A 12,002-nucleotide genomic window follows, 5' to 3' on the forward strand; every position below is an offset into this window, starting at 1 on the left:
TTTTTTTATGAGGTTTTAATGGTACCCACATATTTAGCAGTTACAACAAATATATGTTAGACGTTTCAAAAATAAAAGGAAAAAAACTAGGCCGATTAATTTTTGGACATTTTGCATATTGAGTACTTTTAAACCGAAAAAATAGAAAAAAAATTTATTTCAACATAATATGCAATGTGCGAACATGAATCAGGTTGGATCGGGTAAGACTTGTCCCTTACCCAACCATAAAATATTGATCATGTCATTTTTTGAACTCATACCTAATCATAGAGCCGAAACTAATCTGACCATAAATATTGATCGAGTCAGTTTTTAAATCTGAACTTGACCCAAGACCTGATTAAATATAGTGGGTATAAAGTCTTCTCAATGTTATTTATTATTATGAATATGTGATTTGACATATGAAATAATATATGTATATGTTGTTAATCATGTATATATGATGAAAAAATTAGAGAATCAATGACATTTTTGACCAAAGAGATATCGTTACAATGTATATAATTGAAAAGAAACACATACAAACATAATAAGTGAGTAACCATGAGACAAATAACGCTTGTTCCATACCCAAAACCGGCCATAGACTCGATCATTTTCAAGCCTAATCATGAACGGCCCAAGTCAGATGAGTGAGTAGGGTCTGATCCTACTCACCCCTAATGTGCATTACCAACTTTAAAAATTCAAATCCAACAAAATACTAAAATATTTTGATGTATCATGAGTACTCACAAGCACAAGTATTATATACTCTTGTTTGCCCTTATATATTGCAGAATAGTTAAAAAATTTGTCCCTAAAACTTGTGGATGCTATTTTGTGATTCGTGTCTATAGCAGTGTGGATTTTATTAACGGGTAACCACAATTTTAGGATTTTTTTTACCTTAGAAGTTGTGTTCAACATTTTTCTTATGAACATAAGTTTTTATAAATTAAGTTTTTCGGACTTTTCAAATCAAGACATGCCTGATGAAAGAGAAGATGTACTTGCAAATTGAATTTTAGAGATGAAAGAGAAGACTTTAGAATTACAAAATTATATTAGTGGAATGACCTAAAACCTTTTCAACTATAAATTACATCAATGAAATGAATCTAAAATTTTCTCTTTTTCTTCCTTATTGTCCAAAAACCAAGTCACATCAAAGTTTTTGATAAACTAGGATTTTTGTTTTTGCCCAAGGGCTTAGAATATATTATAGTTGGGCCTGAGCAGTGGGAATTGAGTGCACATTTTCATGACATTCATATTGAACGAGTGGACCGGCCTATAGTTGGTTTGGCAAAAAAACTAAACCTTTCTTCCTGCTACACCCGTTCTTTCCTGCATCAATTGTACCACCCCTTATTGCTACTCATGAGAATTGAAATAATAAATTAACTTCCATTAATTTTTATATTTTAATAGAATAGAATTATGGTTTTTCCCACCTCTAATGATTCGTGTGTGAGGTACTTGCTGCATCCGTTTCACTTCTATTGTGCATGCAGGATTACAAAAAGTGAAACGCAAGCAAAAAAGCTTTTACTCTACACAAACATCTTTGACTTCATAGAAAACACATGTATAACAATTCACTTAATTAATATTTTATCCTAATGAGATGGATTGGATATATAGATGATTAATTTGGGTAAAAATTAAAATTTAGGAAAACTGTTCTCTACCTATAGTTCAATATATTTATAGTCGTTAAGATTTTAGTTTTAGGTTAGAACTTGGTTTAAAGTTGTTACCCACTTTTATATATATTATATATATATATATATATATATATGTATATATATATATCCTACTAATAAAATTATTATAATACATGTCATGTTTTATCCCATCTCATCATAGCCAAATTTAATTCATCTCACAAACACATCTATGCATCTAAATGTAAAAATTTATATGTTGTTAGTGCGTTATACATCATTTATATATATTATTTTTATTTAGATATTAATAATAGTTAAAAATAAATTATAAATGATATAATGATAATATAAAAATATTTCATAATATCAGTGTATACATTTTTTTTCTTTTATCTTTAATCTCTATCCTAATTTAAGAGATAAAAATAAAAAATTGGTGTGTCCACCCATAATCCAAGGGTCCAAATGAAAGAAAAGAAAGTAAATATTATTGTTTTGTTTTTGCAAGATAACGAATAAGATGTCCAAACATTTTGTTGTCTCAAACTCTTAAACCGATTATATTATATCAAGTAAAATAAACAAATTATATTTTGTTTTTATGAATTTTTTATTTTAATCAGGTATCATTTTTTAATTGAATTAAGATATAAATGAGACAATAAAAGTGTGACACATGATTTTCATTTAAAAATATAAAGGATTAGAGTTATTATTTTAGTTTTAAAAATAAGTATAGTCTATAATAGCTTAAAATTATAATTTCTAATTAAATTGATCCCGAGGTCTAAAATAACTAAATTTTGATAAGGAGGTAAACCGAACAATATTATTTAACATGAAACATTAATATGATTAATATTTATAAATTACAATTACAAAAAATAACATAATAAATTTGTGAAAATATAAATTAATGCAATGTGTTTAATGTAGTGGCATAAGATTAGACTAAATTTCTAATATGATGATAAAAAATAAATAATTCATTAAGTGAAACTTATTTGGATATACCCAAAAATTCTAGAGAAATTAATTGTATAGTTAACAGAGTGAGAGAATACAATTTTTAATAATAAAAAAAACCTATGTTGGATCGACCCATCTACATGAACAAGTTCTGCCGTATATGAAATTCCCCAAGTTGTCTCAAACGATTCATTCTCTACTATGACGGAAAGCAATAACCAGTGGGAAGCTGAAGAAGCCATTGGTGGCAACACTGAAGCACTTGAAGCACTCAGAGAACTTATCATATTCCCTCTTCACTACTCTCGCCAAGCTCAAAAGCTTGGCCTTAAAGTTCAGTTTTTTACCATTTTCCCTTGTTTTAATCATGTGGGGTTTTGTTCTTTGTAACCCTGAACTACTTTTTCATCATTTGATTTGTTTTTCTTCTTCTGGGTTTTCTTTCAGTGGCCACGAGGGTTGTTGTTGTACGGTCCACCAGGTACTGGAAAGGTAAATTATTTGAATCACCCTTTTGTTTTTTAAACATGGAACCTATATTTTCCATTACACTTTTATATCAATTATCATGTAGTTTAATTTAATCTAATTCATGAAGTACACACGTGTTCCTTTATGATTCAATCAGAGATATAGAGTGCCATTTTATGCGGTAATTTAAAAAAAAAAGGTCAATTTTAGAGCTTTGTTTGTTGAAATAATTATTTGTTGTTGAGATAACTTGTAATGATGGAATCCTTTTGACTTGTTACTTGGGTTTTAAATTGGATAGATCCTTTTTAAGATTGTAATTTGATTTACTTATTTATTTAGTTTTTTTTGGATTAGTACATGCAATCATGTGTATATATTTATGGTCTGAACTATGAAGTCTGAACATATATAAAGTTTAGTGCGACCAAGAGGTTCCAAGTTTACCTTTTTTCAGTACACCATGTGAACACTTTCAACTATTCAAGTGATGTTTTGGGATAGGGAACTAGTCCCTAGTTCTTTTTTGGCAGTTACAGACCATAGTTCGGTTGTGACATATGGGAAGGTGCTTTGGACATTGCATTTTAGATCGAGCCGATGATATACTTTGTTCTGTCTGGTTTTAGTGGCCAGCACCCAATGGACTGTTGATGACTTGATTCCAGTTGAAAATGACCTATTTTGAAATTCATTCGAGTTTGTTGCATCTATCTTTGCACTCCCACAAATAATTTTATGTAGATAAGCTAAATATATGACGTCGTAGTATAATTTAGTGATTAATCAGATAATCAGTTATTTTCTGAGTCAATTTTACCATTTTGCTTTGCTTATTAAATTTAAAATTAGTTATATCTATGCCTGAATGTGATCACAGACAAGTTTGGTACGAGCAGTTGTTCGGGAATGTGGGGCACATTTGACAATTATCAGGTACTTGTCTTCTGAGTAGAACTTTGTTGTTTTTGTATTCCAAAGTTCTATGATCTGAGTCGGTTGCTTGTCATTACTTGTTTGTATGTGTATTTTGCAGTCCCCACTCAGTTCATAGAGCACAGGCCGGTGAAAGTGAGAGAATTCTCCGCAAGGCTTTTTCTGATGCTTCATCTCATGTAGCTTTGGGCAAGTCATCAGTTATTTTTATAGATGAAATTGATGCACTCTGTCCTCGTCGAGATTCCAAGTAAGGGACAATTGATGACTTCTGTGCTGAATGCTTGTGTGATCTGTCTTAGCTTATTATTGTTTTTCTGTTTCATACTTATTATCACTGCGTTACTGGTATCAATTTAGCTCTGCACACAATTTTATGATACTAGAGAAAATGTACTACAAAAAAAAGTTTACTTTAAGAGAATTCTCCACCCTATGCCTGATCTCTTTTAGAGGAATGTTATCAGAATGATACCAGATGCTGCTTAGATGAATTCACAACTTTACACTAGGTTTTATTGGATTTGTCAAGTTATATGTTGCTTTTCTTGTTGGAAATATAACTCGTAAGGTGTTAATTTTAAATTATCTTGCTTACTTGTGAGTAAGATTGTCTTTGGTAACGGGGCAAAAGAGGTATTAATCACAAGTATAGAGATCATTTAGTAGCTTTTATTTCAGCACAATAAATCCCAGCTCTGGTTTATTTTATTTATTTTTTGTTTTTTTATGACTATCTTGTTCACTTTTGTAATATTTACATATAAAAGTAATTGGAAGTAATATAATAAAGATCAGTTTTGATTTTTTATTTATCATGTTATTCTATGGTATTTCTTTTGTGCCCCCATATTAAGTGAAATATGTGGGCCTGTGGCTCTAGTGATATTCTTTTATTTTTTAATTTTGAATGATCATTATTTGAGCAAGCTATTGATGCCATCATTTCATACTGTCTACATGCAGAAGGGAGCAAGATGTTCGAGTTGCTTCCCAACTTTTCACACTAATGGACTCAAATAAACCAACCTCGTCTACACCAGGAGTAGTTGTGGTTGCATCAACTAACAGGTTGTCTGTTATATTCTAGATGGTTTATGAATTTATGGATATAAGAGTTATAGGGGGTTGAATGTATCTTGCTTTCATTATGCAATTCAACATCTACACTCATTAATGTTATTTTATTTCATGTCCACCTTTCTAAACCAGAATATTGTACATGTGAATTCGATATTACAAGCATAATTTTACGTGTCACAGGTTCAAATCTGCTGCATGTAATTTATTATGTAACTTCAGCTGATTATTACATCGTCATCCTTCATTTGATGGTTGGCTCAGAATGTTTATCCATGAGGGTTTAACTTGTTTTACTATATCCTGATGGATTAATAAGAGCAATGAGTTTTTTTAACTTTTAAGCTGTTTTTATGTATCTTGATGGAGATGGACTATTGTAGTTTTCTGGCATTTGATATTCTTTCATTTATCTTTGATTCTCTATTCTTGGATGTTGTCTGGGCCCTGTAAATTGCTCTTATGTGGTTATTTGGTTCTCTTTTAAACTCTGTGAACACTTTTAGCACTGCTTCAGCTGTTCTTCACATTATTTGCTATTTCTCCGAATACTTCCGCTCGTTGAATTTCATGTATCTGGTTTCTGCATACATAGAGTGGATGCAATTGACCCTGCCCTGAGAAGGTCTGGACGTTTTGATGCTGAAATTGAAGTTAGTGTCCCAAACGAAGAGGAGCGCTTTCAAATTCTTAAGGTAACTGTTAGAGATATATAACATTTATGAGCCTCCACCCAACTGCTTTAGCTGGTAGTTGGATGATTTGGTTCTTGAGATGATATTGGAGCCTCTACAACCAAGTTGTCAGCCTTGTCACCATACTAGTTAAATTAAATTTTAGCAATAGGTAAAGTAGGCTTGCACATTGTACATGCTACTAAGCCAAGGTCTCTTTTGTGAGGGGTGTATGCTAACAATTTTAAACCACTCATGGGCCTCCACCAAAAATCATAAGCACTCAGGACGATATGATACTTCACATGTAACGTTACTTTTCAAATTTGTTTATGTTGGCTCTAAGGCAAGTTGTTTAGTAAGAAAAGTCAATCCTTCAGTTTGGTTTCATCCACTTTGCTTGTTTCATTGAATTCTTGATCGATAAAGTTTGACAGCATAAATTCATTTGGTTTTTAATTTAATGTATTTCAGTTGTATACAAAGAAGATTCCCCTGGATCACAGTGTTGACTTAAAAATCGTAGCTGCATCTTGTAATGGATATGTTGGAGCTGATTTGGAGGCTTTGTGTCGTGAAGCTACTTTGTTTGCAGTTAAAAGGTCCTCCTCAAATACAAATGAAGATGCCGATAATTTTAGTTTAACAATGGAAGATTGGAAGAATGCAAGGTCTGCCGTTGGTCCAAGTATAACAAGAGGTGTTACTGTGGAAATTCCTAAAGTGACCTGGGAAGACATTGGGGGATTACAAGAATTGAAGGTCTGTATATTTTGCATTTCATTTTACTCTGAGATAGTCAGAAGTTAGTAATATCTGTGTGCAAATCCTTGAACAGAAAAAGCTCCAGCAAGCTGTTGAATGGCCTATTAAGCATTCGGCTGCATTTTCAAGATTGGGAATATCCCCTGTACGTGGGATTCTTCTCCATGGTCCTCCAGGATGTTCCAAAACCACCCTTGCCAAAGCTGCTGCACATGCTGCCCAAGCTTCTTTCTTTTCCTTGAGGTTTGAAACTTTGTATAATTTTAATGTTTTTAGGGTACCCCATCCCTTAGCCTCATAAAACTTTGCCACATTGGTATTCCAATCACTAGACTCAAGACTCTTAAGACTTTACTTCACAATGCTAAGACTCATATATAACTAATATAGTATTATATAAAAAAATATATTAGCAATACAAATTAATGATGTGTCACAAGGGGAGTGGAAAGGAATTTTGGTAAGCCTTGCTAGATCTTAAGCAAGAGTCTTGAAAATGAATAATTCAAGCTTAAGACTTCATTTAAGAGTCATAGCAACATTACACCTAAGACGCAAGTGTTAGGCTAAGACTCTGTCTAAGGCTCTCTTAAGACTAGGGGTGGGGATTCCCTTAAGTAAGATTTCCTTGCAGTAAGGCAGAGTCTTCACGTGATGAGTATCCAAATCATTCTAGGATAATGGCTTTAAAAAAACATAATAGTATCATGCATGCCAAAGCGATAAACAAAGTTAGATTTTAATCCTACAATATAAGTTGTCTTTCATCAATGAGGTAAAGCAATGTGACTAGATGTTTAGCTGCTAGTTTGGAATCCTTGTTATTAAAACTGTTTCTCCTCTATTATCTCCCACACATTCTCCAAATAAGTGGCACTTGTATTATTTTCTGTAATGGTGATATTATTATGCCTTCATCTGTTCTAGATTTCTTGTTGTACGGTTTAACAATTTTCATATCTCTGCCTATATTCGTTTGTCTTCACATCTTAATTTTGCAATCCAGCTCCTATATGAAACTGATTACCAAATTGTGCAAAAGCTTACAAGTTATAAATGATGAATTAGTGGTGCAGAATTGTATTCAATGTATGTTGGAGAAGGGGAAGCTTTGCTTCGTAACACGTTTCAGAGAGCACGCCTTGCAGCACCCAGTATAATATTTTTCGATGAGGCTGATGTGGTAGCTTCCAAACGGTCAGTGAGCTTTCTTTCTGTGAGGATTTTCTATGTATATGCCAATTTATGCTTAGCGTCATGGTGATGTTGGCTCAGGCTTTTACACATTGTGACAGCATTTCATGATCAGTTTTAGACTGCTTTGGCTTAAGGTAAATGCTGCTATGCACAAATATTGTACCGAATAGCACACCAAAAAGAGGTGGATCATTAAGTTTAATGATTAGTCTTGTCAGTAGTTATAACATCTGCCACCCTATACAGCAAGATTGCATCTAACCATGTAAAATGAACTGTTTTTTTGTTTAAAATGTTTCAATGGTTTGCGAGGTGGGAACATGGACTTTTTTATGTTTTTGGTGCATAAGAGTTTTCCTTGATTGCAGGGGTGACAGTTCAAGCAATAGTGCTACAGTTGGGGAGAGGCTTTTATCCACTTTGTTGACTGAGATTGATGGCTTAGAAGAAGCTAAAGTAAGTGTAACCTTTTTCTCTTTTCTTTACCAATGAATTCTCCTGTTTGAAAAAAGGAAAAAGGTAAGCATAAAACTGAATTCGAAAGATTGGTAGATGTCGTCTAGTTTCTTCTGTCCATTTAACAATGTCCCTTAAATATGTTTTTCCAGGGAATTCTTGTTTTGGCAGCTACAAATCGCCCTTATGCAATTGATGCTGCACTAATGCGTCCTGGACGTTTCGATCTGGTATGAAGCAATATTACAGGCACAGTTTTTTTATTAATGTTGCTATATCATAATTAAAACAGAGTTTGTCTGTAACTTGAATCAAATGGGTTTAAATATACAAAGGATTTGTGCATTTACAATACAACAACAACCAAGCGTTCACAATGATGAAAGAATTTCATGAAATCAATTTCACTTAAAATTAAAAATATTGTTGAAGAATATTTTTAAATAGTCGACATTGTTAGCAAGTTAAACAGGCTGGTCAAACATTCTGTATCACTCTTGTAGGTTCTGTATGTTCCACCACCTGATTTGGAGACTCGATATGAGATACTCTGTGTACATACTCGTAAGATGAAAACAGCCAGCGATGTCGATCTTAGAAGAATAGCAGAAGATACTGAGCTCTTCACAGGTGCTGAACTGGAGGGATTATGCAGAGAAGCTGGAATTGTAGCTCTAAGGGAAGACATATCTGCTACTGTTGTTGGCAACCGTCATTTCCAGATTGTGAAGAATTCTTTGAAACCAGCATTAACAGAAGCTGAAATTGAATCATACTCATCTTTTATGAAGACTTCATCTCAAGCTTTGCCTAAGCATTTTGAATCAGGTTCGAATCTGGTTAGGAACAAAAGCAGCAGGTTTCCTATGTCTTTGGTTAAAATCAGTATTGTCAGTTGTGTATTACTCGCTGCTGCTAAATACTATAACATGCATGGAAATCAAACTGTACTTGATTTAGCTATGACTTGAAGTGCATATTCAATTTTGTAGGCAAAGCATTTGTGGGGGAAATTTTGAGGATAGTAGATTTATTTTTTAGTTATATATTTTTTTAGCAGTAATGATAACAAAAATGTTCAGAAGAGAGTAAATTTTACTGTCTACTAGTGACATTCTGGCAGGGCCAGTTTATTTTATTCATAGATGTAGTTATGACAAGGGTGATGCTTAGCGACCATGAGGTCACAAGTTAAAATCTTAGACTGAGTATATCTACTATTCCTAGACTTCACTAAGTGAGAGCCTCATGTATTGAGCCAATGGGCCACCCTTTATGTAGTTTTGCTCACATGGGGTTCCTTTTCTTGGTACTACCGAGTGTATCCCCTCACCTTTTTTGGGTAAAGAACTAATCTCTCCCAACAAGTGTCATTCAATGGAATCAAACCCTCGACCTTGTGGATCCATTGAGCCTTACACCGCTAGACCAACGCCTTGTTGGTACATGAATTCTTTTCATTACAAAAACAATATATCTTTGTATTTTGCATTATCTACTTGCACTGTCTTGGAGTCTCTTGCTATTTTTTTTCTGATATAATTTTGTAAATCACTTAAACATTATTATAAAAATACTCTTACATAAGATTTATAATGTTTTTTACTTAGTAATGGTGGTGGAGTGAGGATGGTGGTGGGATAGGTAGCAATGATGATGGTAATGGCACAGGTTGATGGGTGGTGGCGGTAGAAGGTGTATGGTTGTGCAGGTAGTGTGGAGTGATGACAAGCCAATAGTGTGGTGACAATGTGGTGGAGGGATGATGATGGTTAGTAGTTCCTTAATTTCGCATGTGATCATCCCAATATATTTATGTTTTATGTATTTTGTAGATTTAATTTTCATTTACTCTTGTTCTGAACTTCTGATGTAATTGATTGATGAACATAAAAACACATTCGGATATGCATAATCACAATAATTCCAAACACAAAATCAAACCCAACATTCACGTGTCTGAAGCTAAAATAACAATGATGTGACAGTCGCAATAGAGAAAAGCTACAATTAATGAGACAATTGCGACAAAACTTAATAAGCACTTCCACAAAAAATAAAAGAACGTAAAAAGATATCAATAAATTAAGTTAAAAAGGGACAAATTGCTTAGACTAAAAATAACTTATTAAGCAAAACTAACAAACAAATATCATTCAACCAACTTTATTTGATATAAAATACAATAAAAAACTAGTAATATTAAAGGGACAAATGGTGATGGTGAGTGGGATAGTATGATAGCAATGATGGTGTTGTAGAGGGGGGCAATGCATATGGTGTTGAGAGTGATGAGATGATGATATTTCAACAAGGACGTTGTGGTGGCAATGGTGGTGGTGCGAAGAAGATTGAAGGATGTGGTGGCAACAGTAACAATGGTGTGGCGGCGGAAACAAGACTATTATTGTGTGACAACGATAGTGATAACAACAATTTTTTGGGGTGAGGGTGATGTTTAATAGCGATGTTATGCTTTCCAATTTTAAAGTGTTCAAATTTTGTTATGTGTAGATTTTGTGATATAATTTATGTATAACAATAATTACCACATGCATTGCACAAGGATAAGTATGTGGCTTCCTATTCTATATTATTTCATATATATGAAGCAAAATCACCTCTTCGTATGAAGGTGCTCTTGTATTTAATATCAACACTTCTCAGATACACATATGATATCTTATCTTAGGTGTCTAATTTAGAATTAAGTTTATCTATTATGTATTGAAGACAACTCAATATGATCAGCCAACCAAATTTGATCGATTCAAAGACATTTTTGACCAAGACATACATGAACTAGATACACCAGATGATCGAGACAAACATGGACCAGATCCACCAAATGACCGAGACAGACATGAACCAGATGCACTAGATGACCAAGACAGACATGGACCAGATGATCGAGACAGATGAACCAGATGACCGAGACAGACAAGCCATGGCGCATGAGACTTGGCGCATGATTCCTGACCGAGGCATATGGACCATGGAGCATACTTTCTGACCGAGACGCATGGATCATGACGCATATTTTCTGACCGTAGCACCTAGTAACGTGACACACCTTCTTGGCTAGTCATTGGCACATTTTGTTTGTTTTGTTTTGCTAGGCAGTTAGTTAGTTAGGGTAGTTAGGATGATGTGAATATTTTTCATTCATTCATTCAAATTCAATAAAACAAAAAAGCAATGAGGTATTTTTTTCATTCAAAATCATAATATGGTATCAGAGCCTTCAATTTGAAGGTTTTGGTAACCACTTTCGTTGCATAAAGAATCACATAGATTCTAGCCACGACTCTTCTCAAAGAAGGAGTCCCTACCTCTATTGCAATCAAATCAAATCATACTCAAAACATGGAAGATACAACGAGCAACACAAAACTCATGTCCCATGGCAACAATGACATACATAACCCCTACTATCTTCATCCTGGAGAAAACCCAGGAGCAACCTTGGTTAGCTATGAACTTGATGGAACCAACTACCATTCATGGAGCATAGCAATGAAGAGAGCACTCAAATCCAAGAACAAGTATAAATTCGTTGATGGATCAATCCCAACGCCCATTCAATCTGATCCAAGCTATGACATATGAGAATGTTGCAACACCATGGTCATATCTTGGATAACAAGATACTTATCCCCTCAGATTTCTCAAAGTATAGTCTGCATTGAAGATGCACAAAACCTTTGGCTAGATTTGAAAGAAAGATTTTCAAAGGGAGACTACTTCCGAATTTCAGATTTATTGCAGGATGTTCACTCCATAAAACAAGGAGACA

The 12,002-nt window shown here is 33.7% G+C and overlaps 1 protein-coding gene across 1 annotated transcript; it reads left to right on the forward strand.

The window, feature by feature from the left end:
- The first annotated feature begins 2,743 nt into the window (after positions 1-2,743).
- On the forward strand, positions 2,744-9,344 carry LOC109340382 (cell division control protein 48 homolog B). The gene is made up of 12 exons (XM_019578057.1): positions 2,744-2,960; positions 3,075-3,119; positions 3,979-4,034; positions 4,135-4,284; positions 5,001-5,105; positions 5,710-5,809; positions 6,263-6,550; positions 6,627-6,796; positions 7,622-7,750; positions 8,119-8,206; positions 8,359-8,436; positions 8,710-9,344. The coding sequence occupies exons 1-12, from the start codon at positions 2,829-2,831 to the stop codon at positions 9,175-9,177; spliced, it is 1,809 nt and encodes a 602-aa protein (XP_019433602.1). The 5' UTR covers positions 2,744-2,828; the 3' UTR covers positions 9,178-9,344.
- Positions 9,345-12,002: the final 2,658 nt, after the last annotated feature.

This window comes from Lupinus angustifolius, unplaced genomic scaffold (genome assembly GCF_001865875.1).
Source record: "Lupinus angustifolius cultivar Tanjil unplaced genomic scaffold, LupAngTanjil_v1.0 Scaffold_166_11, whole genome shotgun sequence".
NCBI classification, from domain to species: Eukaryota; Viridiplantae; Streptophyta; class Magnoliopsida; order Fabales; family Fabaceae; genus Lupinus; species Lupinus angustifolius.

Bases quoted from the DNA above. Each gene is read 5' to 3' on its own strand.
- LOC109340382 (XM_019578057.1), top strand. From the start codon at position 2,829: ATGACGGAAAGCAATAACCAGTGGGAAGCTGAAGAAGCCATTGGTGGC. The intron at 3,120-3,978 runs GTAAATTATTTG...ATGTGATCACAG, and splicing joins GTCCACCAGGTACTGGAAAG to ACAAGTTTGGTACGAGCAGT. The intron at 6,797-7,621 runs GTTTGAAACTTT...ATGATGAATTAG, and splicing joins GCTTCTTTCTTTTCCTTGAG to TGGTGCAGAATTGTATTCAA.